This window comes from Strix uralensis, chromosome 18 (genome assembly GCF_047716275.1).
Source record: "Strix uralensis isolate ZFMK-TIS-50842 chromosome 18, bStrUra1, whole genome shotgun sequence".
Taxonomy (NCBI): Eukaryota; Metazoa; Chordata; class Aves; order Strigiformes; family Strigidae; genus Strix; species Strix uralensis.
In genome coordinates this window covers 16,611,537-16,636,894 of record NC_133989.1, presented here as the reverse complement: position 1 = coordinate 16,636,894, position 25,358 = coordinate 16,611,537, and the positions used below count along the sequence as shown (strand labels likewise).

Sequence of the window (25,358 nt, the reverse complement as noted above, 5' to 3'; positions counted from 1 at the left end):
AGAGAAGTAGAAATAATGACTTTGGAAATAACCAGCCTCTGAAGTTATTTTTAGACCTGCCTCCCCCAGCACCCAAGATATTCAGAGCCCTTGGAAAAAATAAATCAAAGGTAAGCGCACAAATAGCAGTGCCAGAAGAAAGCAGACAGTGCTTCAAAGTTTACTGCTGTCACAACACCAGCAGCCTAAATGGCTGGCCCAGTTCTGTCCTTTGATTCGAGGAGGCCTCATTAGTCTGAGCTCTGTTTTGCTCCACCACAGCAAGCTCACAGGAGCTTCTGACTCCACTGGAGTCGTGCCACACGTGTGCTGGGGGAAATAACGAGCACTGCTCTGTGCCTGGGGCCCACAGCAGGATGGCTGTCAATCTGCTGTCGGACAGGACTGAGCACAGCACTTTAAAGAGGGAAGACGACAGACAGGCACTTTCATCCTCACTTTTTAAAGCCTGCTGCTATTCAACACCCAAGATGAGAGGTTAGGGAGAGTTTCCTCCACATGCTTGACAGCCCGCTACCTTTCCAGCTCAGCCGCCTCCCCAGGCAGGCTGGGCCGGGAGAGGAGGGGCACGCAGCCTACCCACCCCTGACAGCCGTGTGGGGCTGCCGCTGCTCGGGGCGACCCCCCTCCCACCGCACCCGCGTAAGCTCCGGCCCAGAGGGGCTGCGGGGGTCAGCGCCAGCGCTCCGAGCTCCTTTCCAGCAACCGGGACGAACGGCAGAGGCCGGAGGCCGAGGTGTCTCTGGATCAGCGCTCCCGGCGCGGCCGCCCTGGAGCGAGGCCCAGGACCCGCCGCCCCGGGCCCGGCCCGCTGCGGGGAGCGCGGCGCCGCCCGGCCCGGCCGCTTACCTCGCCCTACGGCCTGCTGCAAAGAGCGGCGGCCGGAAAGCGCGGGCGGCGCGAGGGGAGCGGCGCGGGCCGGGCCGGGGCCTCGGCCGCCCTCCCGCCGGGCACAGCCCGCTCCGGCCTGGCGGCGGCACCGGCGCTCGGCGGGGGGAGGAGAGGCCCCGCGGCGGAGCCCGGCACCCCCACCCGCCCTCCAGGATCCGCTGCCCGGGTCAGGACAGGGCCCTCCCCAAGTCAGAGCCAGCGGGGCTGGAGCCGCACAGCATCAGCCACACCGCCGAGTCATGCCAAAGGCTTCCGCGGAGCCCGCAGGAGCGGGGCGGGCTGGCTCGGGGTGATGCAGCCGTCAGAAACCCCCTTCGAGGCACTTCAGACAAGCTCTGGGCATCGCCCAGCTGCAGCCCGCGGCTCCTGCTCGCTGCTGTCCTTGGCCCCCACCACGCCTGCTCTGAGTTAGTTCTTACTCAAAATGCACTGCGCCCCTTTCTGTCTCTGAAGCCTGCAGATTTCTTCAGTCCTGATGCCACGCTGACATTGTCCCCCTGAAGCACTACGAAAAGGAATTAAAGCATCACACAGATGAACAGCCCAAAACTGGGGACACCTCCCAGCCGACAAGCGGGTCAGATGAAGCAGAGCTCTGTCAGACAGACAAGCACGTCCGCTGGGAGCACACAACTGTGTGCACAACCTGCACAGCTGACAGGGAGCAGCATTTGCACCAGCAATTACACAGGCAAAACAACTGAAGACAGATATTCATACAAGCTTTATGTTTCCCTTCCCCCAAAGACCTGATTTCCCCCCATCAGCCTGATTCAGTATTTGACTCGAACAAGAGCAACTCCTGTGAGAGAGCAGGGCTGTAAGAGCCTGCTTTGGCAGCCTCCCCTTAGCAACCTAGAGCATTTTGCAGCACTCATCTCCAGTAAACACGTTAACAGAGCAGCGATAAAAGCTAATGTGTGGCATAATATCACTATTAGCAGCGGCAGCCTCCAGAATGCCCTAGAAGATTGCAGGGTGACAGTGAGATGCAGACATCTGGAGCCTGGTGCCAAGGGCAAAGGTCAACCGCAGCAGTGCTGTGGCCAAGGCAACAGGCTGCTGGTGAGCAGATCTCTGCTTTCCAGCATCCAGGATTTCCTTGCTCAAGGGCTTGTTCTTGGCACACTGCAAACTTAAGAGCCACTGAAACTCAGTGCTTTTGAATCAAAGTAGCTACTTTGTCCAGGACCAGAGCTCAGGAGGTGAAAGCACTGGCCAACACCCTCTTACTTCCAAGGGATCAGAATAAGCAGCTGTTCAGGTACTGGGAAAAGTTCTCCAGCTCTATTCTACTAGTACCCATCTGCCCTGGAAAGTCCCAGTCCATGCTGTAAAGGCTGGGCATTACACCAGCTCTGCATTGCCAGGCTGCTTGATTTGCTCAGAGTAGCAGTGCTAAGAGGCCAAAATTCCCAGCCCGGGACTGCTGCTGGAGTGGCAGGTCAGACAAGAAAGCACTGGTAGCCATTCAATAGAACGCACCAAAACCTGGAAGAGTTCCTGGACAGAAATGTCATGACTCAGGACCCCATGTTTGGGCCAAGCTGAGAGACTGAGAAAAGCCTCAGGGTTCAAACAGAGGGAAGGCTTCCCAACAAAACAGTTACTCAAGTGACCTTACAAGAGGCAAGGGAGACCAGCTCTGCAATAGTGTGCTGGCTCATAAGCTGCCTCGACACACGCTGTTCTGCACAAGAGCAGCACTGACTAATCTGGCAGCCGAGGGGGCAGTGGCACAGCTCCTAACAAGGGCCTTCAGAAGAGGGCCCGGGAACCCCCTTGGGGACAACTCCACAGTAGCCTTTGGGACACTTTCTCTAGCTTCAGACAGAGATAGTTGTCTCATGTATAAGGCCTAAGAGGGATGTAATGCTTTAATTTCACAATTTTAACTTTCAATTTAATGCAGCTGTAGACATGCCCACCCTGAGTAGGAAGCTTTAAGCTTGGAGATGCCTCTTGAACACAGCAAATGTCCTGCTGGAGCTCTGTTCAGTTAGACCTTCAACCACTCCCAGAATATAAAAAATAAGACAAATAATTCTTAGAAGTTTGACTAATCTTATGACAAAAACTTGCAATAAAAATTCCCTTTTATCAACTCTTAAATACCTTCCAGCTTTCATCAAATATCACCTTGCACTATGACAGCCCATCAGTAGAAAGGCATATGCAACTTCTAGTCTTTGCTTTAATTCCAGCTCTGACAGACTCGCACCACAAGTAAGAATTTACCTTTGAAACATTCACCACTCAAGTTTCTTGGCCAGCTTCAAACTGGAGAGACAATGCAGTAGCTTAAGCTTTGATCTCTTAGAAGTAGGTTCAGAAGAAAAGATCATTGCAGTGAAACCTGGATGCCTTAATGAAGAGTACTAAATAAGACACACAAGACATAGTCAACATGTCCTTGATGTAAATATTAGTGTTAATGTTTAAAATTTATGCATCTTTACACTGTTCCTCTTTTGAGCACTGCTGTCTGCTGCAGCAAGCTACGGCCTGTCTCAGACAAGTCCCTTTTAAAGAGACTGTTTTAATTTTCTTGATGTTGCCAGAAGAGCTGACAAACTTAACCCCCAGAAACACTGCACAGCAGTGAGGATAACCAAGATCCCGTGTGCACCATCTGCTAAGATGAAGCAGTAGCAGGCAGGCTGCAGCACTCATGGAGGTATCAGACATCCTTCTTGCACCCCAGTATGTGTGGGTACCCCCCTGCCTTTACTGGCAATTTCACAGCACAAGACCAAGCCCACCACCAAGAACCCCAGGGGGAAGTAGGAGAGAATTGGAACTCAGCAGTCTTCCTTCACAGTATTTAATTGTTGCAAGGAAGTTTGGGAGGAGGCCTGGCAGCACATAACCCACAGCCCTGTCCTCTACAGAAATCAGAGTCTCTGGCCCTGGGGGACCAGTACTTCCCCCAGGTCTGCTTGTCATAGCAGCCTACACTGTGGTGTGTAGACACTGGTACTGCCCTACCTTGTGTTGCCCATAGAATTAGTGATCAGACTTACATGGCATGGACAGATGTATCTGAGCTGTTTTCCGTGGAAATTACAAGTGCTTTTGAAACAGTGCCTGTCAGATTTACAAGCCAATACCCTGGCAGACCAGTAAGTTAAGCACAGGGCTAATGCCCAGGTCAGGTCTTCAGCCATGGGGCTGTTGTTCCTCTTGCCCACTGCTTCACCAGGGGACAGAAGGTTGACTTAATCTGCACCAAAGGGCCAGCAATTCATTAATTTTGCAAGACAAATTGAAGTGGACAGAATTTCTACTCCCCTCATTAACTAGCCCATCTGCAAATAGTTTAACTTCCACTTGTTTAAAGGCAGATTATGTCAAACACCCTGGTGTCATTCTGTCCCCTACTTCTCCCTCTCCAGGTGGCAGGCTGGCATGGAGACCAGGAGAGAAGGGAAGGATAAACTCATTCTTTTGTGAGCTCTTCCAGAGGGACCCAAATTCACCATTCTCAACCCCCAGCCCGACAGCCTTCACAGAACTTGATCCAACCACCTGAACTCTTAATCGCAGTCATACAATTTCTCCCCTCCCTTTTAAAATCTGCTCTGATAGGAAACACACTGACAACTTTTCACTGCAGAAATTGAAGTGCATTTTTCTTGAACAAGGCCACCCGCCTGCACAGCCTTAATCCTTCCAGCTCACATATGTTACTGTAACTTGCACCGTACTGAATTCAATTATGCCTCCTCAATCCATTAAAAAATATTTGAGGCGGTTGCACAGGTCGCACAGAGAAAAAGTATCAGCTGAGACGACAAAAACAAGCCCTGCGGCAGCATGGTTTTGCAGCCTTACTTCTGCAGGCAGGCATGTGGTGTATTATTGGGAAAATTGTCACAGAGTAACTTTTACAGGGTCTGGTGAATAGTTCACTCCAAACTATTGGAGTCTGGACTGAAACAACAGGAAAATCTATACAGAAGACAAGAACTGACACAGTTATTTGTAAGTGCCTGGCAGTTATTAGTTATCCATTAAAAGCTTTTTAAGTTATATTGCTCTGGCAGCATGCACAGCTAAGAATGAGCTCACGGAACAGCAGGTCTCCCATGCATTACACATTAGGCTGGAGCAGCAGATGAATAACCTTGAGCTAAGTAGTCAGAAGCGTCCACAAATCTAAACTGCATGCACAGATTAAGCAACTGACTATCCAACTACTGACTCACACACAGCTGCGAAGCAAAATGCAAGCTCTCCCCAGCAGCTGACAATGTTTGCCCCGTCAGCTAGCAGGCTGGGACACCAGCTACAGCCGATCGAGTTCCACAAAGGTACCTCCTGGCCTCAGAGTGCTCTGGGGTTTGCCAAATCCCATCTTATTATCAGTATTCTCCAGATAGTCAAATCCATATATAAGAGAAATTAAGTTCCTCCATTACCACCTTTGCTGAGCAGGATCTGGCAGAGGCTGCACAGGGTCTTCTTGTCCTTTCAAAACCAGCACAGTGCATAGTAGTCACACCCCAGCACTTCAAGGGCCAAGTTACAGATCCCAGGGCCCTCAGCTACACCAAAAACTTACACTGCCACTACAGAAGTGGAACAGAAGTAGCAAACTATAGATGCGAAACCAGCATATAGCAGTTTAGCACTTGCACCTTAAAGATGAGCTTTTAGGTTTTCCGTGACTGCAACATGTCAGACAAATTCTGCAGATACCTTTCTTCTGAATATCTGGGTACTACTGCAGAGTACACACACAAGTTATCTTAATCTGAAAGTCAAGCAGGCTAGATCTGATAGCTAGTTACGCTTACTTTCCTCCACACGTTCAAGAATGTGTAACTTCATAGCACCAAATTCCTGTTGAAGAGCAATTACCAGCTAAGTAATTTGGACCCTCTGGAGTCAAGTCTGCCAACTTACACGACTTGGCAATCTGGCTTGTTATCATCCCACATGATTGGAATTTATTTTCGGATCCAATGCCACATGCTGTGGGTTTTTTTTCCTTTTCTTCTTTTCCTCCCCCAAGTGGCAAGTTACAGCCCAGGATTCAGAGATCCTAATTCCATTCCTGTCTCAAACACACATTTCCTGCACAACCTGGGGTCAAGGTCTGTACTGCTGTAGAATATTAGTCCTATCAACAGCATCCTGGAAATAATCCTCCTCTTTGAAGCGCTTAACAAAGACAGGAGTAGAAATTAATAGCTACATTTACTTACAGCTGAAAGCCAGCTGTAACATCCCCACCCTCCAAGGCAGCACAGGGATCCCCGAGCTACACCTGCAGCCGGACTCCGGGGCATTCCGCCCAAACCCTCAGACAAGGTAGGGCAGCTCAAGGCTGACGTGCAACACCAGGTAGCCTCAGCCAGGATCTGTTCTCCCAGGCTAAAAAAGAGACTTTTCAAAGCCTGCTCTGGACAGGAGGTGCCAGCTTGCTGCGCTGCTAAATGTCAGCCTTCAGCAGCGACGGGCGCTGAAGCTTCGTGCCTCACCCAGACAATACCCTTTTCTTCTCGAGGGAGGAAGAATCCGAACACCACCGTAAGGAAAGTGTCAGTGCTCCCTGGGGGAGAACACGTTTAGTGATCACTATTTAATTTCCTCCAGCACCTCGGGGCTCCTCAAAGGCCTTGAGCACCGGCCTGGGGACCCAGCCTGACCCGCCACGACCCCGGGTACCGGGACGCGGGGGCTCGGCGTTGCAGCCAAGCGGGGCGGCCGCTCCCCGGCCAAGGCGGGGGGGCCGAGCAGCTGCTCGGCAGGGAAGCAGCGCTCACCTCCGCCCTCCACGGGCGCGGGGCCCGGCTCCTCCCGCGGGGCCGCGGACCCCCACGCAGCGAAGGCGGCATGCGTGGCAGGACGGGGCAGCCCCCCCCAAGACAAGCGCGGAGGCAGCAGGAGCCCTCCCGCCGCGGCCACCCAGCACCCCCCACCCCCCCACGGAGGGCCGAGACGCGCGTGGGAAGCGGAAGCGCCACCTGCGATCCCGGCGGGGCGGCGGGCCCGGCAAGCGGCGGCAGCAGCAGCAGGCAGGCAGGCAGGGCGCGGCACCCCCGCCGCGGAGCCATGCAGGGCCCGGCCCGGCCCCCCGCCCGCCCGCCCGCCGCGCCCCGGGCAGTCACTCACATTGCTTGAGGAGCTCCAGACACAAAGCCATGGGAGACACAAAGGAGGGGCGGAGGGGACCGGAGAGACGGGGGGGGCCGCGGGGCGGGGGCGCTCGGCGCGGCCTCGGGTCCCGCCGAGGGGAGGACGGGCCGTGCACCGGCGAGGGGGAAGGACGGGCCGCGGGCTGGGGCCGCGCCGGGCTGCTCCTGCGGCCGCGGGCGAGAGGAGGGAGGAGACGCGCGGAGGCCACCGCCGCACTCACCGCGCCCGCCCGCCGCTCCGGCTGCGCCCCGCGGGCGGGGCCGCGCCTTAAACCGCCGCCCCGCCCCGCCCCGCCCCGCCCCGCCCCGCCCCGCCCCGCCCCGCGCGTCACCGCCCGCCCCGCCCCGCCCCGCGCAGGCGCGGCCCCGCCCCGCCGCCCCGCGGCTCCCCCACGGCCGGGCGCGGTCACGCGTGTCCCGCCGCCGCCGCCCGCGGGCCCCGGGCGGTGGCCGGGACCGAAGCGACCGGGAGCGTCTCAAGCGTTAAACCGGGATCCCCGCGACCCGCCCGCTGCAGACGCGGGGGGAGAGGCGGGGACAGAGGCGGCGGCTGCCGCTCCCCCGCGGACCCGCTGCGGGTGGCAGCCCCGTGCGTGGCAGGAGCGGGGGAGCCAAACGCTGCAGAACAAAGCGGGCGCCTCTCCCACCCCCACGCGGGAGCTTTGTCTCCCTGTCACAGCCGCGGGAGCCACGGTGACATTTTCCCCAGCACGGCCCCGTCCCTCACCCCCACACGAAAGTGGCTTTGGCTGAAAGGCCACCCCGCCCCCCGCCTGGGTGGGGGCACCCCGATCTGGGAGGGGGGTGCGGGGGCTGCGGGCGATGCTCCGGCGGCACCCACCCTGCTGCAGGACTGCTCCGTGTCAGCGGGAGGAGTCTGCAGCGCCGAGACAAATAAATGGAAAAGAAAACAGCGGGGAAGTGGATGTTTCCCTGGGTGGATGTTTCCTGCCGGTCACAGATTTGCCAGCCAAGCTCCATCCTGCTGGGCACTGATTTCTGCTTCACCGGGTGATGTTGCTGTGCCTGGTGCCTGTGTTTTGTGCCTCCCTGTTAGGCTGCCTGAGCAGGGAGGATGGAGGATGGACGTGCGGAGGGGAGCAAGGCTGGTGCAGCTTGCGGGCCGCAGGGAGAGCCTGTCTGGGCAGAGCCGTGCCGGGCTTGGCACCCTGGGCACAGACGTGCTGGGTGCTGGAGCCACGTCCAGCTCCATCCCTCCAATCCTGCCTTGAAACATCCGGAGCTGAGCATGAGACTCGCCCAGACTGTGGGGCAGGGGTGACCTCCGCGAGGCCAGAGCCACGCCGCGCAGAGAGCTGAGGCGAGACGGGGCAGCGGTGCCCGCGAGCCCAGTGTGGCGTGGGTGCTGCCTAACGGTGCTGCCACCGGCCTCCGACAGGGCTTGCGGCTTTGCAGGCAGCGGCGATGCCGCGTGGCTCCCGCCAGGAGCACGTGTGCTGCCCCAGCTCCTCACTGTTACCATCAGTCCTTGGATGCTCTGATTTATTTATGACTGGCTGGGTTCACGGCACGCAGTGCAGAAGGGCTCGTCTGCAGCACGGAGAGATGAAAGCGCCTTGGGGAAACACTGCACTGAGCTCACGCGCCGAGGGCTCCGGCAGGCAGGGCTGAGCCACCACCACCCTCGGCGTGTAGTGATGGAATCGCTGTGGATGTGCTGCTTCCGCTCTGGAAAACAGAGCAGCACACTGGGGCCGAAGGAGAATCTTGCCAGACAGTCAGCCCTGAGGCTTGGGACCTGCAGCCCAGGGCCTTTCCCCTCCTCTGCCTACCAAGGAAAACAAGAAAACTTGTTTTCAGTTCAACTGCTTCCAGGCTTGGGAGTGGTGAGCAGCTCTGGAGTGAGAGCCCCTCATCCACATGGGCTGTGAGCGGCTCTGCGAAGCTCTGAGCCAATCTCTTCCTGAATCCTCAGGAATACCCACATCGCGGCTCAACAGATGGAAAAGTAATGGAAAAGCATGAAGGAGAGGAAAAGCAACTGAGAACAAGAGAAACACACACAAAGAAATCCTCATTTGCCTGCGCTGTCTGAAATCTTGCAAATGCTCAGGCCTGGGTGCACAGCCTTACTAAACCTCATCCAGCCCCGCTGAGTCCTGGCACATGGGTGTGTCTTAGTTAAGACCATTGTCGGTGGTTGCTGGGCTGCTCCAGCGATGGCACGAGCCCTGTGGCCACCGAGGGAGAGGCAGAGAGGTGCAGAGGGATACAAAGCGGCATCTGTGATTGCCTGGCGCCAGGGCAGCTCCGTGCTCACCCGGTTCACACGGATGGCAGCAGGGCCAGCGTGCCGGGATGCTGCCAGGCCCCTCAGCCTAAGAAGAGACCTTGGGTGTCTGCCATACCTGGCACATCGCTCTCCAACCAGCGCGGCCGCATGGGCTGAGCACTACACCATGCACATGCTCCCTGCTGCTGCTCTCCCAGAGCCCCCAACCAAACAGAGACAACTCTTGGTGCTTTGGTTTCTCCTCTCCACTACTGCCTCCCTTTCCTGCCATCAAGGCTGATTAAAGCAAGCAACAAGAAGGACTTTGCCTTCTGACCATAATACCAAAGGAAAATGCTGGCAGCTGTCTCTACTCCTTTGTAGGTGGCCCCTGCTGGGAGAAGGCAGGATTGGCCAGGACCTGGGAGCTGCGCTCGCTTCCTAGTATTAAGTTCATGGGCAGCTGTTTCCACCTCCCCTGCTCCTGCTTGTGTCGGCCCAGCAGCACGTGCAGGCTGCAGCTCCCCCCTTCCTGGGGATCTGGGCAAATGCCATTTCCGTGGGGCTCAAACTCATTGCACTCATTCCTGGGTGCCAGAGAGACACGTGCGCACAGCAGGCAGCAGCAAGAGAGCTTGCTGGGCTGGGTGCTGCCTGTAGTAGAGCTGAAACCTGGCAGCAAGGAGCACCAAGCTTTGCTGAGGCAGAAGGATGGAGATATTTTGGTTTTGACGGTGGAGTTGGAGAGTGGGGTTGTAGCCATGGTACAGGCTTCCTGGGGAAAAGGGAGTGCTGTCTGGGCACAGGGCTTGGTAGTGGAGTTTCCATAATGTCAAGGAAAAGATTAGAGGTGAAAAATGAACAGGTAAGCGTGGAGAGAAACAGTTGTCATAAACTTCTTTGTGTCCTACAGACATATGAATAGATCATGGAACATGTATATGTACCCTTTTTTTCCATTACAAACACCAATGGAGCATGCAACAGAAATCTTACCCTGGCATGTGCACACGTGCACACACACACACACACACACACACACTCTCCCCCCATCTCTCTAATCCCTTTCCTGCTGGTATGTCAGAGAAAGCTATTTCTGGAACGTGAAATCTAGGTCAAAAAGAAGGAGAAAATCTGAAGGGAATGATAACAGTCTCTCTCCTCAAAGGCCGTATGGGGTCAGCTCTGTCTGATACGATTAGCCAAGGGGCCACAGTGGTGCTTTACTCCTCAGCTGTGGCTGCTCACACACAGGCTGGACGATGTGTCCTGCTCTGGTTTGGTTTTTCCTTTGCCTTTGCACCACTACTTTTTCCCCACAAAGAAGGGAAGGCCATGACAGCCAAGAGAGGAGAGGAGCAGAACTTGCCTTCCTACCCAGAGACCAGGTAGTCACTGCGCACAGAGGAGGAGGAAGAGAAGGAGGAAGGGTGTCTGTATCCATCCCTCACAAGCCAGCGCCACGTGACTTTCCCAGAAGCTGTGGAATCTCGTCCCACAGTGTACCAGCCCTTGGGGATTTGGTCAGCATGATGCTGCTTTGTGCTGTGACACTGCATGGAGTTGTGCAGGCACTTTGTCTTTCCTCTGCTAAGCACAACCATGCTCCCCCTGCAAGAACATCAGTGCCAGGGGACCAGGCTGGGATCTGCCTTCTCCCCGGGGCAGGGCAGGGTTCCCAGCCCAGTGATGGTCCTGGGAGCCATCTCTCTAATTTAGTGATGAACAGACAAAAAAAGCAATACAAAGAAGACAGAAAGCAGGTTGGGGGCAGAAGGGTGGCTATTCTGTCATGACTTTAGGGAGTATCTCTCCCAGGTAGTGTTCTCATGTCCAGCCTGGGCTTGGCAAAGCTCTGGCATATGGATGGGCATAAGGTATGTGCAGCCCTGGCAGTTGTTCATGGGAATGCTGGTGGCTCTCAAGGACAAGCCTCATGCCTGGCTCTGGTTGAGGTCCAGGCTGGCCTGAAGGACTGGACTTCCTAGAGCTCCTTCTGCTCCAGGTTCCTGTGCTGGGCTGAGCTGGGAGCCTGCAGCCAGAGCTGCCATCACAGCATCAGCAGAAAGGGAGAACTGGAGGGTCCCTGCCCTCCAGAGCTCACACTCTCAGGGACATCTTGACCATTGGTAAGCCAGGTCGACAGAGACAGCCCAGTCCTGGAGGAGGAGGCAGAGCTGCATTCCCTGGCCTCTCCAAAAGAGATTTGGGCATGGGATAAGGAGCTGGGCACCTGGACTTTCTGGGAACAGGCTGCTGAATCCCAGGGCAGGATGCTCTGAGCAGCGGTGATGTTACCAGATGGCATAGGGAGGACTGGGAAGAGCTCAAGTAGGAACTGGCTTGGTATGAGCTTTCCCTGCTGTCACTGGTGCATTGGGTGGAGGCTGGGCTGGGGTCTCCACACTGGGGATTCTGACCTCCTTTTGCTGTGCTTTGCTCATCTCTTCTTTCCTGTTTCCCCTGGACATCAAATATTCAGCTCTGTATTGCAAGCAGTCTGTTAAGCAAGTAATTCCCAGTGCTGCTTCTAATAAGAAGGAGCCGGGGCTGGGGAGCCCTTTGTAATGCTCAGGAGCCGGCGCGGCTGTCGGCTGAACGCCTGGCAATTAGATGAATAGGTTTCACTGGGGCTTTTGAGTCTCCAGCTTGGGCTTCCCAAGGCACAAAGCTTTGTTTAAGGTTGATCAAGGGCAGCTCATCATCTGTTTTGATGGTTGTCAAATGGGAGCTAATTGCCTTGTAATGTACGAGTGACACAGGCGGTTTGTGGGAGGAACTGGCTTGTCAGAGGTGTGACAGCTGTCAAGGCTCTGCCACCCAGCTGTGCTCCCCGCACAGACCCCGGCACTGGCAGCCCTCTGCGAAATGGAGCTCGCTGCACCTCCTCGTGCCCTCAGCTGGTGGCTGAATCCCTTTGCTTTATCAGTCAACCCCCACGCTCTCCTCAAAGAATGAGAAGCCTGTGTCAGTCACAACACTGCTGCTGCTGGTGCCTCTTTAGGATGTGTCCCTACAGAGAAGAAACACGATCCCCCTCTCAGGGACCAGGTGTGTGATGGAACAGTTCCTCTGGGCTGGTGCACGGGTGCTGGTGCAGGAGCATGTCTGTGGGAAAGGAACAGATGAGGGCTCTCAGTTGTTTCACCCCAGAGCCCTGTGTGGAGCAGAGGCCATGAGCAACCATTAGACCTGCGGATAATGGTGCACCCACTTCTCTTCTCTCTATCGGTCCAGAATGATGCCATCAAGATGAGAGGTACCAATCTGCTGCTCGGGAGGCCCCTCTCGTACAACACCAACCAATAAAAGCCTCAGTGATGCACACTTGCAGGGGGAACTGAGCCTGGGTGGCTGATTAAAGGTGTGACTGCCATCCAGATATGCCTCCTGCCTTCCCCATCGTGCACACGCACAAACACAGATGCTCCTCTCTGCTTCCCACACCCCCTCTGTCAAAAACGTTTCCCTCTCCAAGCCCCAGCAGCCAATGCAAAGGACCGGAGGATATTCTGAAAATCAGCAGATCTCTGCTGGGTCATGTCAGAGAGAGGTGGCAACCAGTACTTTTGAAAGCCCCCTCTGTGCTACGCCTGTTGTTGCTTCCTGGTGTTAGCAGCGTCGAGCTCAGCATCGGCCGTACTGCCAGCAAGGAGCAGGGGTGGGCTTGCAGGTGAGCCAGGGTGGGAAGAGTGTGGGACAGAAGCAGAGCAGAGAGGGTGGTAGGAAGGAGGGATGGGGCTGAGCAAGCAGCCCGTCCCTCTCAGGGTATCTCCTTCAGTCCCTGCCTCATCCTGTGGACTTTGACTGTGATAACCCTGGAGCACAGACCACTGGAGGGGACACATGAGGGCATGGGCATGTGTCTGGGTAGGAGGGCCTGGAGCCTGCATGAAGGCTGACGGTGCCCCCCTTCCCATTCTCCCCTCTGCTGGGATGGGGCTCCACCCTGGGTCCCACCAACAGCCCGCTCCTGCGCTCCGGCAGCTTTGCCCACAGCAGATATGCTATGCCTGCTCTGAAATCCCCCCATAGCTCTGTGGTTCAGTGCCAGAGCTCATGCCAAGAGCAACCTGCCCCGCTGGACCTGACCCCAGCGTCCCCGTGGGTGACAGGGCTTGCTGTCTGCCTCCATGCTGCCAGCAGCACTGTACAACCCTGGTGAGAGATGCCAGACTCCTCCTGCCCACTCTGGTGTCTGCCTGGCATGATATCCAGGTACCACCATGTCCGGGAGCACTAAGGCATCACCTTTTCTAATCAGTTCCCAAAACTGTTCCTGGGATGGGACCCCTCAGCTCCTTGCACCCTGCGTTATGGCCAAGCCTCACCTGGAGCACTGAGGCTGGCCAGGAGTTGAGAAGGACACAGGCTGCCTTGAAGAAAATGATGCAAAAGTGATGCAGATCAAGTGACTTGGAGCGTCATGGAGAGGTAACAAGTTTATCTTCTGGCAAGGGCCTGCCAACCTCCCTGAGCATCTCTCTGGAGACTGCTCCCACTCTCTGGTGCCCCAGGAGGGCCTTGCCTCAGCCAAAATGCTGCAGTCAGAGCAGAGCTGCTCCTCACGCTGCAGCTTTGCACAGCTGAATCTGTCAGCTCTACTCAGGCCTTCAGGAGCCATTTGCAGAAGCAGCATCTCCAGAGCAATGATCCTTCCTGCTACCCACAGCCCTTGCACGCATTTTCCAGGAGAGGCAAGGACCACTGGGGACTGAAGCCACTGCTGCAGATCGTGCTTTGGTAAAGGCAGCCACAGGTGGAGCCTGGCTGCACCAAAACTGTCCCTGGGCCAGGGCAGTGCTGGTCTCTGCAGTGGGAAGCCAGCACCAGCTCATTTTTGGATGCGACAGAAAATCAGCTCTTGCATCTCTTTCCTCCTGGGCCTTCCCAGTGCTGCGAGGTCTGAGCAGCCCTCGCCATTCGTTGCTGTCTTGAGCCACTGACCCCAGCATCTTGGCAAAATTATATCCTGGGGCAGAGAACTTGCCTTTCCTTGCGTCCCGCCCGGGTGCTGAATGCACGGGGTGTTCACAGGAGCCTCCTCCGGCAGCACTGCGGGTGGGCATGGCAGTCCTGCCAGGGAGCGAAGGCAGCCCCGACTCATCCGAGAAGTGCTGGGTGCTCTGGCCACTGGGGAATCGGGAGCTTGGCACGTGGGAGAGCCAGCTCTGGCCAGACGTTTGGCAAAGGGACCCGCTCTGCTGTGATGCTGGGAGCTGCCTCCTGGGAGAGACGGCCTGGCTGGTGAGAAACACCAGCTGAACGGGGCTGCCTGCAGCCTCGCCCCTACTCCAGGCGATGGAGTCAATCCTGACTAACATTGGAGGGAGAGGCCAGGCTCTTGTCTCATACAGTAATTACTAATCAAAAGAGCAAGGCCTGGAATGAATAATGCCTGCATCCAGCACCAGGCGGGGTGTCTGGAGTTGGGTATAATGCTGCTCAGTGTACCAAGGCTGCAGCGTGCTGGGCTCTGGGGCTTGGGAAGGCTTGTAAGTGCCTTGAAATTCAGAGCAAGACCTGTTTTTACCCCACACCAGGGATGTTGGGGTCTCTTATCTATGTATACCTGATGGAGAGGGGCAAATAGGACTTGATTCTTTTCTGTCTCTGGGAGAGAAAGCAGTTGGAGCCAGTCCAGCCGAAGGATGAACTCCCAGCATCTCACTGTCAGAAGATTTTGAAAGACTAGTCTCTAGGCAGCAGCCTGAGGGCTGGGTGCACCAGGGTGATGCTGTCTGCCCGTAGCCTCTCCTGCCCTGCCTGCAGGGGAAGGGACCAGGCTGTGAGTGCTGTGAGCCCAGCACACAGCACCACTCAGCCTCTGCACGGAGCTGGGCTGTCACCTGGATGGCACAGGAGCCACGCTGGCGAGCCCGGCCTTCGGCACGCCGCTGCCTGGGCTGCGCTGCTCAGGTGCGGGCTGGCCGGCATCCTGCCCTCACTGGCTGCGGCTCAAGATCACAAACCCTGTGGATCTGGAGGAGGCAAATCTGCACCATTCTCTTTTTCCCCCAGATCTGATCCCCCGGACCTGTTTCTAGGAGTTCTGCTGTGTGCGGGAACCTGCGAAGAAGTTCATGGTGAACCCCAAAGCTGTTTCACACCTTCATCACCGAGGGATGGAGACCGATGCCTTCTGCCCTCCCTCCTCCCATCGGCCCCAATTTCTGCCTCTGGCAGACCCTGAGACACGTGTGCTGGTGTGTGCTCAGACCCTGGGGAAGCTGGTGCAGAGTCTCTGATAGACATTTTTGTTCCCAAGAGTTTCAGAGAGAGGTCAAACCTGTCAACTATAGACTGGACTGGGGTAGTAAGATATGCACAGTGGAGAGGAGGAGGAGGAAGATGGAAGGTATTGATAACGTAGGGCAGCAGGGCTGCTTGCCTGTGCTGCAGGTTCCCGCAGCCCCGCAGGACTTCAGGCAGAGAGGGCAGCCAGTGCTCCTGGGCAAGGCGGGTGTCCCGCAGGGTGCTCCCAGCCGCAGCAACCCAGATGGGTTTGGCTTGACCAGGTGAAGACTTCGAGCTCTGCCAGGCCTCTGCAGGTCGCATCAGCCGTGCCAGCCAGATCCCAGCAACCAGAGCCTGTCTGCCATCTCAGCGCCCACATCTGGAGATCCAGCCCTGGTCATCCTCATGTCATGCCTGGCTGCTGGCCTCTGGCACAGAGCAACCCCCGTACGTCCACAGAAGTCTTGGAGAACCGTGGCTGGAGATACAGGTATCTGAGCCCAGTGCCTGCCAGGCTGCAGTATCCCCTGTCCTCGCTGCCCTCGTGCCCCTTTCCCTCCGCCAACCCACCGCGCACCGCTGGCACTCACTGCTGTTGGTGGGCAGGGTCCTGCTGCCGCTGAGGCTGCCGGCTGTCGGAGGGGAGATGGAGCGGACGGAGCCCGTGTCCTCTTCCTGGGAGCAGCCCGCCTGGATGGCTCGGAGGTAGCTGTGGCTCCGGGAGCGAAAGTAGCTGGGCAGAGGTAGGTCCAGCACCTCCGCGGCGGCCGACTCGGCCTCGCTGTAGGTAGCGTCGCAGACCGCCTCGTACTGCTCCCCCAGCTCTGGCTCTGGTGCCTGCACGGGAAGAGGGGCAGAGCCAGTCAGCCTCTGCCTACAGGCAGCCCTTTCCCTTCCCCTCTGCTCCTCTCCCTGCAGCCACCCTGCTGCCACTCCTGCGTGGTCTTGCTTACGGCGGGTGAGACCGGGAGGTGCAGTGGTCAGTGCTGGTGGGGCGCAGGATGCCCGGGCTCTCCTGGGGGAGAGGGAAGAGGGGACCCTCCTTGGAGGCGAGAGGATCCCTGCTTGTGGAGTAGGAGAGACTTACCACCGCAGTGCCTGGGAAACACCCCCCAGTCTCTGATGGAGAGACTGAGAGCACGTGAGGCTAAAATCCCCGTCCAGCCTCTGACAGGTCCCTCTGCCCCACAAGCACAGCTGGGAGACCCCAGCCTCAGCCGCAAGACCCTGCCAGGCAGGGGTGCTCCTTCCTTGGTGGGGGGAGATGGCCTGGTGCTACAGCGGGGTGCAGCGCAGAGAAGGTGGGGAGGTGTGGGCTGGGGGGACAGCCTCCACACTTGACCAAGGACAGGCTGCCTGCACCGCTTCTGGGTGGCACCATCGGGAACCCATCCTACCCCCACCTGCAGTGGGGGACCAGGAGGGGGCTCGGTGGCAGGCCGCAGTGAGGTGTGAGCCAAGCAGGGTCAGCTTTGCTCCCTGATTCTCCTGCTGTCTCCACCTCCCTCCCACCCATGCCCTGCTCTCCAGTAGCAGTGGCTGGTCAAACTTGGATGCAGGAGAGGCTCACCCAGGTTAAACCAAGGCCAGCCTAAAGCAGAGCAGTGTGAAATACAGATGAGAGATGCTGAGTTTGGCCCTGTTGTCCACTTCCATCTCTCCTGGCCCTTTCTTTGGTCTTAAGGACAGTGTTTCTGCCCATCATTGGCAACTGAGCTCCACAAGGTTTGGTTCAAAAAGTTCATCTACTTGCTCCCTAAAACTGTCAGTTCCTAACCCCCCGCCGGGGCCAGGGGAACCAAGCTCTCCAGCTGCCCTGCAGTGCCCAGGTCAGGAGCGCTGCCTTCTCCTCCTCCTTTTCCTCCTCCTCCTCCTCCTCCTCCTCTTCCTCCTCCTGCTGCTGGCCCCGGGTGTGGGCTGACCCCACAGCCTGCCTCACATCCTGCCGTGGGTGTCCAGGCTGACCCGAGAAACCTCCGTGATGAAGGAAGGGGGAAACGCCAGCGGGACGGTACCTGCTCTCCATGGGTAAATATCTGAGGGATAAGTGAGGGGGGTCCAAAGATCTGGAAGAAAGAGTTGGAGAAGGTTAAAGGCCAAGAATGGGGGAGCCCCTCACACAGACAGCCATTGCACAGGGACTGAGGACAAGGGAAGCGGATGGCCCATTCCCTGGGGCCACCACTGCTGACACTTCAGTACAAACTTCAGAGCTCATAAGATGCCAAGCAAGATGCCGCACAGGCCCGTCAGACAGCGGCGCAAACAGGGCATGGCAAAGCTCCACAGGACGCCTCCCAGATGGAGAGAAGCTGCTGATGCATTCAGCCTGTTGTATGCACCATATATCAATATATGTACACAGGGCACACTTGGGACACACAATGCGGGGACACCCCTTGGCACACATGGGTTGCCTGTGGCTGCCGGACAAGGGCTGCTGTGGCTCCCAGTCAGCACCTCTGTGAAGCCCCCAGCATTGGCCAGTACCTTGCAAAATGGCCAGGAGTAGTGATGGGCCTCTGCAGCCCACAGAGCCGGGGTGGATGCACAGTCCGAGTGCTCCACGTCGGGAAAACCGTCCTTCACCCTGATGGGGTCAGGTTAGCCACCTTGCTGCTATCTCCTCTGTCCCCGTGCCAGGAAGAAGCCACACAGAAGCAATACTGCCTTCTCTCTATAGCAAAGCCACAGCACACACTCGGCATAAGGACAGACGCCCAAAAGACACTGCACTGCCTGTGGGGAGGAATGCCTTCTCCTCCTCTCCATCCCTGGTCTGCAGAGCACATCCACCCTGTGAGCTCTGCCCTGCGCAAGCCGCCCAAAATGACCCATCTTGGGAAGAATCCAGGCTCAAAATGTACCCAAGGGAAGAGGTTTGGCTCTGGGGGCTGGGTCCAACCATTCTACACCGGGCACAGCTCAAAGTATGGATAAGCAGTGTTGGGGGTCACCAGCTGGCTCTGCCCTTGGTGTGGCAGGTGGATGCTGACATGCACCCCCGGTGAACCCTGCACTTCCAGAGGTTTGTAAGGTGGGGGTCAGCTGGGACAAAACCAAGCAGAGCAGACTTGTCTTTCAGAGCTGGGGATGATTTTGTGTGGAAGGACAGTAGGGTCTTGCTGGACACACAAGGAAGGTGTTGGAGGTCACACAAAAGTGAGGGCAGGGGAGAAACTGCCTCTGACACTGGATGAAAGGGCAGCTCAGACCCACCAGACGATGAGACCAGCACACACTGGTGGCTGTACCAGCTCCATCCATCTGGATCAACAGATACGCAGTTCATGGAGTCCTCTAAATCCCAACCCTGCTGCAACTGAAGTCTCTCTGATTTGGAAGAAAGTGGGCAGCGTGCACATGACGACAGCAACCCCATGCTTGAGCAGGTGCTGAGGCAGTCAGCGTGTCCCCAGCACCACAGTGCTACCAGTCTGGGACTGAGACGGTTTGCCTGGGCAGCTCCTGGCACATCGTGGGCTGCTCAGACCCTCCAGCTCCAAGACCCTTCTGATGTCTTCATGGGGGTGCTGCACTCAGCTGCTAAATGGCAGCTTTAGACAGGGAGAGAGCACAGAGTCATCCCACCCATTGTGTTCACGCAGAGACCTGGCTTCAGACATGGATTTACATGCAAAGGACAAGAATGTGACCTCTTCTCTGTGCAGTGAGACACCCAGCACATTGCTGTTGATGTACAAGGAACGAGACTGACCACAAGGAACACGTACGCCAGCGAGCAATGCCCCATGCCCTTCCCCAAAGCTCTCCACCAAGGGCTCCGACTGCTCTGTGGCAGCAGGAGAAACCAGCCATGGGGCTGGAGAGGCTGGGCTGGGCCGGAGGAGGGCTCAGAGCCCCCCACACAGGGAGGGGACACCAGCAAACTCCGCTCACCCGCTTCAACACTCTGGTCATGATGCTTTAAATCCCAGCTCACGCTGCCGCCCTTGATCATAGCGCACAGACAGAGCAGAGCTGCGCAGAAGGGGCACGTGTGTGCATGTGTTCCCATGCAGACACACGTGAACAGAGACAGGACGTGACAGAGGCCCAGGGTGACAGAGAAACACCTGGGAGAAGCTTGTGGGGAGCCATTGCTGCCCCCGGGACCTCCACGTGCATACCAAAAGGACAGGTCCCCGACCTGGGGCTGAGATAAGCACACGGGACCTCTCATCCTGGCATGGATTGTTTCCTGGCCTGTGAGGCAGCTGGCTTATAGCCACCCAAGCCCCAAGCTGCTCCAGAGTAATCCCAAGGGGAGGCATAGCGTGGGACAGGGAGTTAAACCCAGTTTACACTGACTGCATGCCAGAGGTTGAGGTCAGGGCATGAGCCCACCCTGTGGCAAGGGGTCTGCCACCCACCATCAGCACCTCACTGGCATCCTTGGCTTTGCCATTCCCAGGGGACCAGGAATATCCAAGGGAGACATCCCCAGCTAGCTGGCACAAGTCTCCCAAATTACAGGCATCTTGTTCCTGGGTCCAGTCTGCTGCATGAGGGATGAGGTCCCCTGAGCTAAGCAGGGTTACTGTCCCTGGTGAGCTGCTGCAGGGTCCCAGGCTGGGTGCCACCATTTGCACAGGTGAGGTTGGCCTGGGTGGGTGTGAGGAGCTTGCAGCAGGAGCGAGCAGCCTCGCAGGTGGCTTCTGGATGGTGACATGGTGGGACCCTGTGCTCAGAGCAGCCCTGAGCTTCACCCATTGCTGTGAAGCATTCCTTCGGGCTGCCATACCTGTGGCCACAGCAGAGTGACTTCAGCTGCACCAGCAGTGCTGAGAGGAGGCAAAGCTAGAGGAGGGGGGGTCTAATATGAATCAGAATTAAGGAGCTGGCCTTGATACTCTGGTAAAGCTGCCAGAGAATAGTGTGTGCCATTCCTGGAGTGTAGCCAGTGCCTTATTTTGAAGGGGGAAGAAGATGTTCCTCTCTCCCCTCAGCTGGCCTCCTTTCCCACTGGGGTGTGCCGGTGCAGCGGGGCACAGCGCTCCAGCATCTCACCTGGTTGATGCAACTGGACTCGTTGACGCTGTCGGAGATCTGGTTGTATTCTTCCTCCCAGGTTGGGAACTTCGGAGGTAGGAGGATCTCGACAGAGTCCAGGCGGTCCAGGCTCCTGTCAGCAGAGAGAGAGGGTGTGAGGAGTGTCCCCATGGTGGGGGCAGTGCTGGGGCTGTGCTGGAGCTGCTGCCCCGCCAGGGGAGCCAGCCCACCCCTGCCTGCGGCACCCCCTGCCAGGCACAGGCACATGTGGCAGCACGGAGACAATGCTGGGCACCGAGTCCACCGCTCAGCCCCTGCTGCAGCTCCTGGAGTAGAAGGAAGCACTTTCTCACCTTGCTGGCCCCTGACTTGATCTATCAAGTCTGGCACATGGGTGAAGATTTGTGGGGTGCAGGGGAAGGAGAGGGGACAAGACTCTGCCCCCAGGAACGCACTGCAGATGCCAGTTAGTCCAGAGAAACCCCAGGGAGCACATGGGGTCTGTGCCGGCCCCCAGAGCCACAGCCCTGGTGATAGAGCAGCTCTCGCACAGGCTGGTGCTGGGAACCAGGGGTCAGGGAAGCTGGCGCTTCCCTGCCTGGAATGGTGGGAAGGGCGTGTGAGGGGTGGGGTGAGAAATTACTTTTAAATGGTATTTTATGGACTTTGCAATTGGAAACATCTGTGGGATTTTTTTGTTCTTTTTATTTGTGTAGAGGAACCCAAAAGATTATCTGGAAGAAGTTCAAGGGGAGCCAAGCCTGAATGACAGTGCTGCAGGAGCAGGGAGGGGTGGTATTTCCAGAGAAGCTTTTGCTGCAGGCTCTGGAAGAAGCACTGTCCCCATGCCCAGGGCTCAGCAGCAGCCTCTGCATCAGGAGAAGAGCAGGGCTATCACTGAGCCCAACCCAGCCAAGACCACAGCTGAGACCCAGCCCCCAGGGGCCAGGAGGGATGTGGAAGGATGGGAGGGACACGGGAGGAAGAGGAGGGATGTGGAAAGGATGCGACTGCCCCATTCTTCTGTTCCACCATGAGACCCTGTGTGAAGGAGTCCTTGTCACAGACCAGGTGGGGCATGGTGGAGGACACAGTTAGCCCCCCAGCTGTGGGGACTCTCCCTCTTGAATTGACCATGGTCGGGTCGAGGACCCTTGGGGTGCCACTTCCCCCACATCTGGCAGGGCCATGGGTGCAAAGGTCTGTCCTTCAGCAGCCTGGGGGACAGTGAAGCTGAGGGCAGGGTGCGTCCCAGCTGGGCAGGAGCCCTGTGAGTGTGTGGACCACCAGAAAGGACTGTGGCACCTCCTGAGACTCCATCCTGCGGTATGATGAGAGCAGGGAGTAGTCTCATCGGCCAGGGGTGATGGAGGAGACACCCAGCCCCCAGGAGACCCACTGCTGAGTGGCCAAGGACAATGCGGTGTCCCAAGCCCTGGGCTATCCATTTATTGCCTTGTTTCCCTTGGCCTGAGAGGGTTTTGTCTGTGAGCTCACCACGCACCCGTGGTGGGAGTCAGTTGTGTCCTGGGGCAGGCAGCGACCCTGCCAGCATCCCTGTGTCCACCCCGTCAGCCTTCACCCTGACCTGCCCCTGCAGCCTGCCCGTGGGGAAACCGAGTCACCAAGCAGGCGACGGATGCTGGAAGGGCAGAGACTCTCTCGCAGGGACAGATCGTGTCTCACTCCTCTGTGCCTTGGCCTGGCTAAGGCTGCAGCTCTCCTCCGTCCTGTCCCAAACCACAGGTCCGGTGCCCCTCGGCTGGTGGAGCCCGGAGGTGGCCCCCGCAGCTCTGGGGAGACGGAGGATGCTGGCGAGGGGCTGTGCCAGGGCAGGGTGCCCTCGCTGCGGTCCCAGGGCTGTGCCAGCCTGGAGGGGCACCCTAGGGAGGCCCTGCAGCGCCCGAGGCGGTCACAGCATCCCAAAAGCTCCTCGGCGAGGGGGGGGAGAGGCGAGGGGGTGGTCAGCAGATGGCAGCCGTGCTCATGCTCCGGCGCCGGCTGGGCGAGCGCTCGGGCCTGTCCTGCGCCCGGCACAAGCCCTGGGCAGCCCGGGGCGGGGGACACGGCCAGGCCGGGATCCATGACCCCGCCGGAGCGCAGCGCCAGGGGCTGCGGAGCCCCCTCCTTCCAGGCAGGATCTGCCCGGAGCAAGCCCTCGCCGCCCAGCCCTGCCGCAGCCCTCCTCTCCCGTGTGGCCGCATCCACGGCTCTGCCCCTGCTCAAACACCCCGCCCTGACTTAGCCCCTTCCTCAAAGCTCTGTGGGCTCTGGCTGGACCCCAGCAGCCCGGCTGAGCTCTTGCCCTGATGGACATGACCTGAACGGACACTGAGCCCAAGACAGGAAGAACCTCAGTCTCTCAACTTGGCTTATTTTGCATCAGAGACCCCCGCACCCAGCTCTGCTCCCCCTGGAGAGGATGGGAATGCAGGGAACAGGGATGGATTCAGAGCAGGCATTCCCAAGGCACTCCGCAGATAATTTTGTCACCATGTCTCAGCAGAAAGCAGCATCTGGTCTGCAATCTGAAGCCACCGTGAGGGATCTCCACACTGCCTGCTGCACCCTCACTCCCTCCTGGCTCTGTCTGCTGAACATCAGCAGTGCATCTGCGGTGGCTCCTGCCTCCTCCTGCCCCTCCGTGCTGCTCACATCCTCCCGAGTGGCAGCATCTGAAGCACTGACAGTCTGTGACAGCCCCTGGGTGCCTTGTCCTGGGAAGTGGAGCAGCTGGTGAGGACACTGTACAGCATCACTCCTGGTCAGGTGGTCCATGTTGACCCTGTCCTGCAAGGACCAGCCTCTTTCCCAGGAAGCTTTTTCTGTGTTCCCCTCGCTCTGCTGTCTATCATCTGGCTCAAGCCACTCTGGGTCTTCCTCCCTCAATACCTGGTCCCAGACCTCTCAGCTCATGTCTCCCAGCCTCAGGGTATTACCCAGCCTAGTGCGCCAAGGGGGCACTTTCTGGCTGGTCCCAGAGTCCCCAGAACACCTGTGGAGCAAAGCCGATGGCACGGTCCCAGCAGCTGGTGGGCCACGTGCCAAGTGTCCTCAGCCATGCTGGTGGAGCATCTTCCATGTCTCAGTAGCATCATGAGGTTGGGATCTCTGCACTCCCTCAGAGGAGCAGATGCTTATAGAGGAAATCCAGCCAGCTCCATCACAGGAGTGCCCTCCCTGTCGCTGAGGGGACAGGGACCTGGAGCAGCTCCTAACACCAGGGCTGTTTGGAGTCACCAGGATGGAAAGCTCTCTCCATTCCTCTGGCACATCTCCTCCTGTCCTGCTCGTCTCCCCATCTGTCTGCCCGTGGGCAGGCTGAGCTGGTGTGGGCAGGCTGAGCCAGTATGCAGGAGCTCTGCTGGGCTCTGGTCCCCACATGGGGTGTCCACATGGGTGCTGCTGGCTAGACCCCAGCACTTGCTTCTGGTGTGGCCCCTGGGGCCCTGTGCAGAGATCCCGGAGGAGCTCCAGCATTACCTTTGTGTGGTGCTCTGCTCACTCAGGGACTGTTGGGTGGCCTTGAGGTAACTCTGCCTCCGAGCTGCAGTTTTCGGGGATGGTTTGGGGCTGGTTTCTGAGTCTTCACTATCATCATCCCCCATGGCTTTGATGTAACTCCCGCTCCGCATGCGCCGGCACGGGATCTCGCTGTCTTTGTCTCGAGACAGCGTGTTGTTCCACTCCCCCTGAGGCACCTGCAAGAGGAAGGGGAGCATGAGCAGATGTGAGGGACGGCACCTCTGGGACCAGCAGGATCATGGGGGCCTGGGGGGATCGGTGGCAAGGACAGCTGTTGGACCCTCAGCTGGAGTGTAGTGGGAATGGGCAACGCAATTCCTTTCCAACCCTCCCTTACCAGTTCATGCCAGGCAGCCCTGTGTTTGATTGCTTCTGTTTTAGCACATCTACCCACAGCCACTCGCCCCCCCACCACTGCAGATCACCTCACAACGGACCATGCTTACGCAGTTGATACAAGCTGCACGATGCCAGACATAGGTGGGAAGGGAAGAGTCTCACCAGATTTGTGCTGGGCATTGGGACAGGAGTGGCACACAGTTGTTCAATGCAAAGCCCCCACTCATTTAACGTAAAGTGCCCGTACTGTTCAGGCCAAGGCAATCAAGAGCTGTTTTAGACCAGGACCTGTCGAACAGAGCCTAGACCTTCACTAGGTCCAACACCCTTTAAGGTTTCTGAGTTGAATGTGACTCTTAGTGACCGAAATTAATTTCTGAAGCCAAGCCAGGCCTTCACAAGTTCCTCTAGAGCAGCTCGGGCACATAGACCTCTGCACAGAGATTAGTACCTTGTGCAAGAAAAGCACAACTTCACTGAGATGACAACTCTGCAATCAATTTAAGGCAGACATGGTCTCTTGTTCCCTCATTAGAGACGGGCAAGCTGATGTTTCCACTAGAGGCCTGAAGCACTGAGCAACTGAAGTGATGAACAGCCCTGCCTGCCTGTCCCGCAAAGGGTTTGTGTAGGTGATCGGAGGCACAGCCAAGGTTCTTGGCCAGCAGCAGAGCCAGACATCAGCCCAGGACTGATCAGGATAAGAACCACACACAATGAGGGACAGGTGAGAAGAAAGATGGGGAAACCTGAGTTGCCAGGAGCAAGCCTTGGTTTTGTGGCTAACTTGGTTTATAGCTGGTCTTTGACCTGCCCTTGAGCTGAGGAGACGTGGTCAAGGAGAAGCAAGGGAAGATGTGAGGAATGCAGCAATGTGCAAACCATGCAGACACCGGGACAGCCCTCCAGTCTGCTGAGGGAAGCAGGCTGCTTGGGGACCGCCATGGGGAACAGCAAAGGGTCTTGTACTGAGCGCAGCTCGTGCTGCCGAGAGCATC

General features: G+C 57.5%; 1 protein-coding gene across 5 annotated transcripts in view; it reads right to left on the bottom strand.

Moving 5' to 3' along the window:
- The window catches only part of DLGAP4 (DLG associated protein 4), a 153,403-nt gene that overhangs the window by 37,397 nt on the left and 90,648 nt on the right, over nucleotides 1–25,358 (bottom strand). For 3 of the 5 annotated variants that reach the window (XM_074887890.1, XM_074887893.1, XM_074887892.1), the window contains 4 exons: nucleotides 23,980–24,197; nucleotides 20,515–20,629; nucleotides 17,520–17,570; nucleotides 16,095–16,341 (listed from right to left, as the gene is read on the bottom strand). In XM_074887890.1, the coding sequence (XP_074743991.1) occupies nucleotides 16,095–16,341; nucleotides 17,520–17,570; nucleotides 20,515–20,629; nucleotides 23,980–24,197 (631 nt within the window). Of the gene's footprint in view, nucleotides 1–7,011; nucleotides 7,249–16,094; nucleotides 16,342–17,519; nucleotides 17,571–20,514; nucleotides 20,630–23,979; nucleotides 24,198–25,358 lie in introns of those variants that run through there. The other 2 variants (XM_074887891.1, XM_074887894.1) reach the window with 2 other exon arrangements.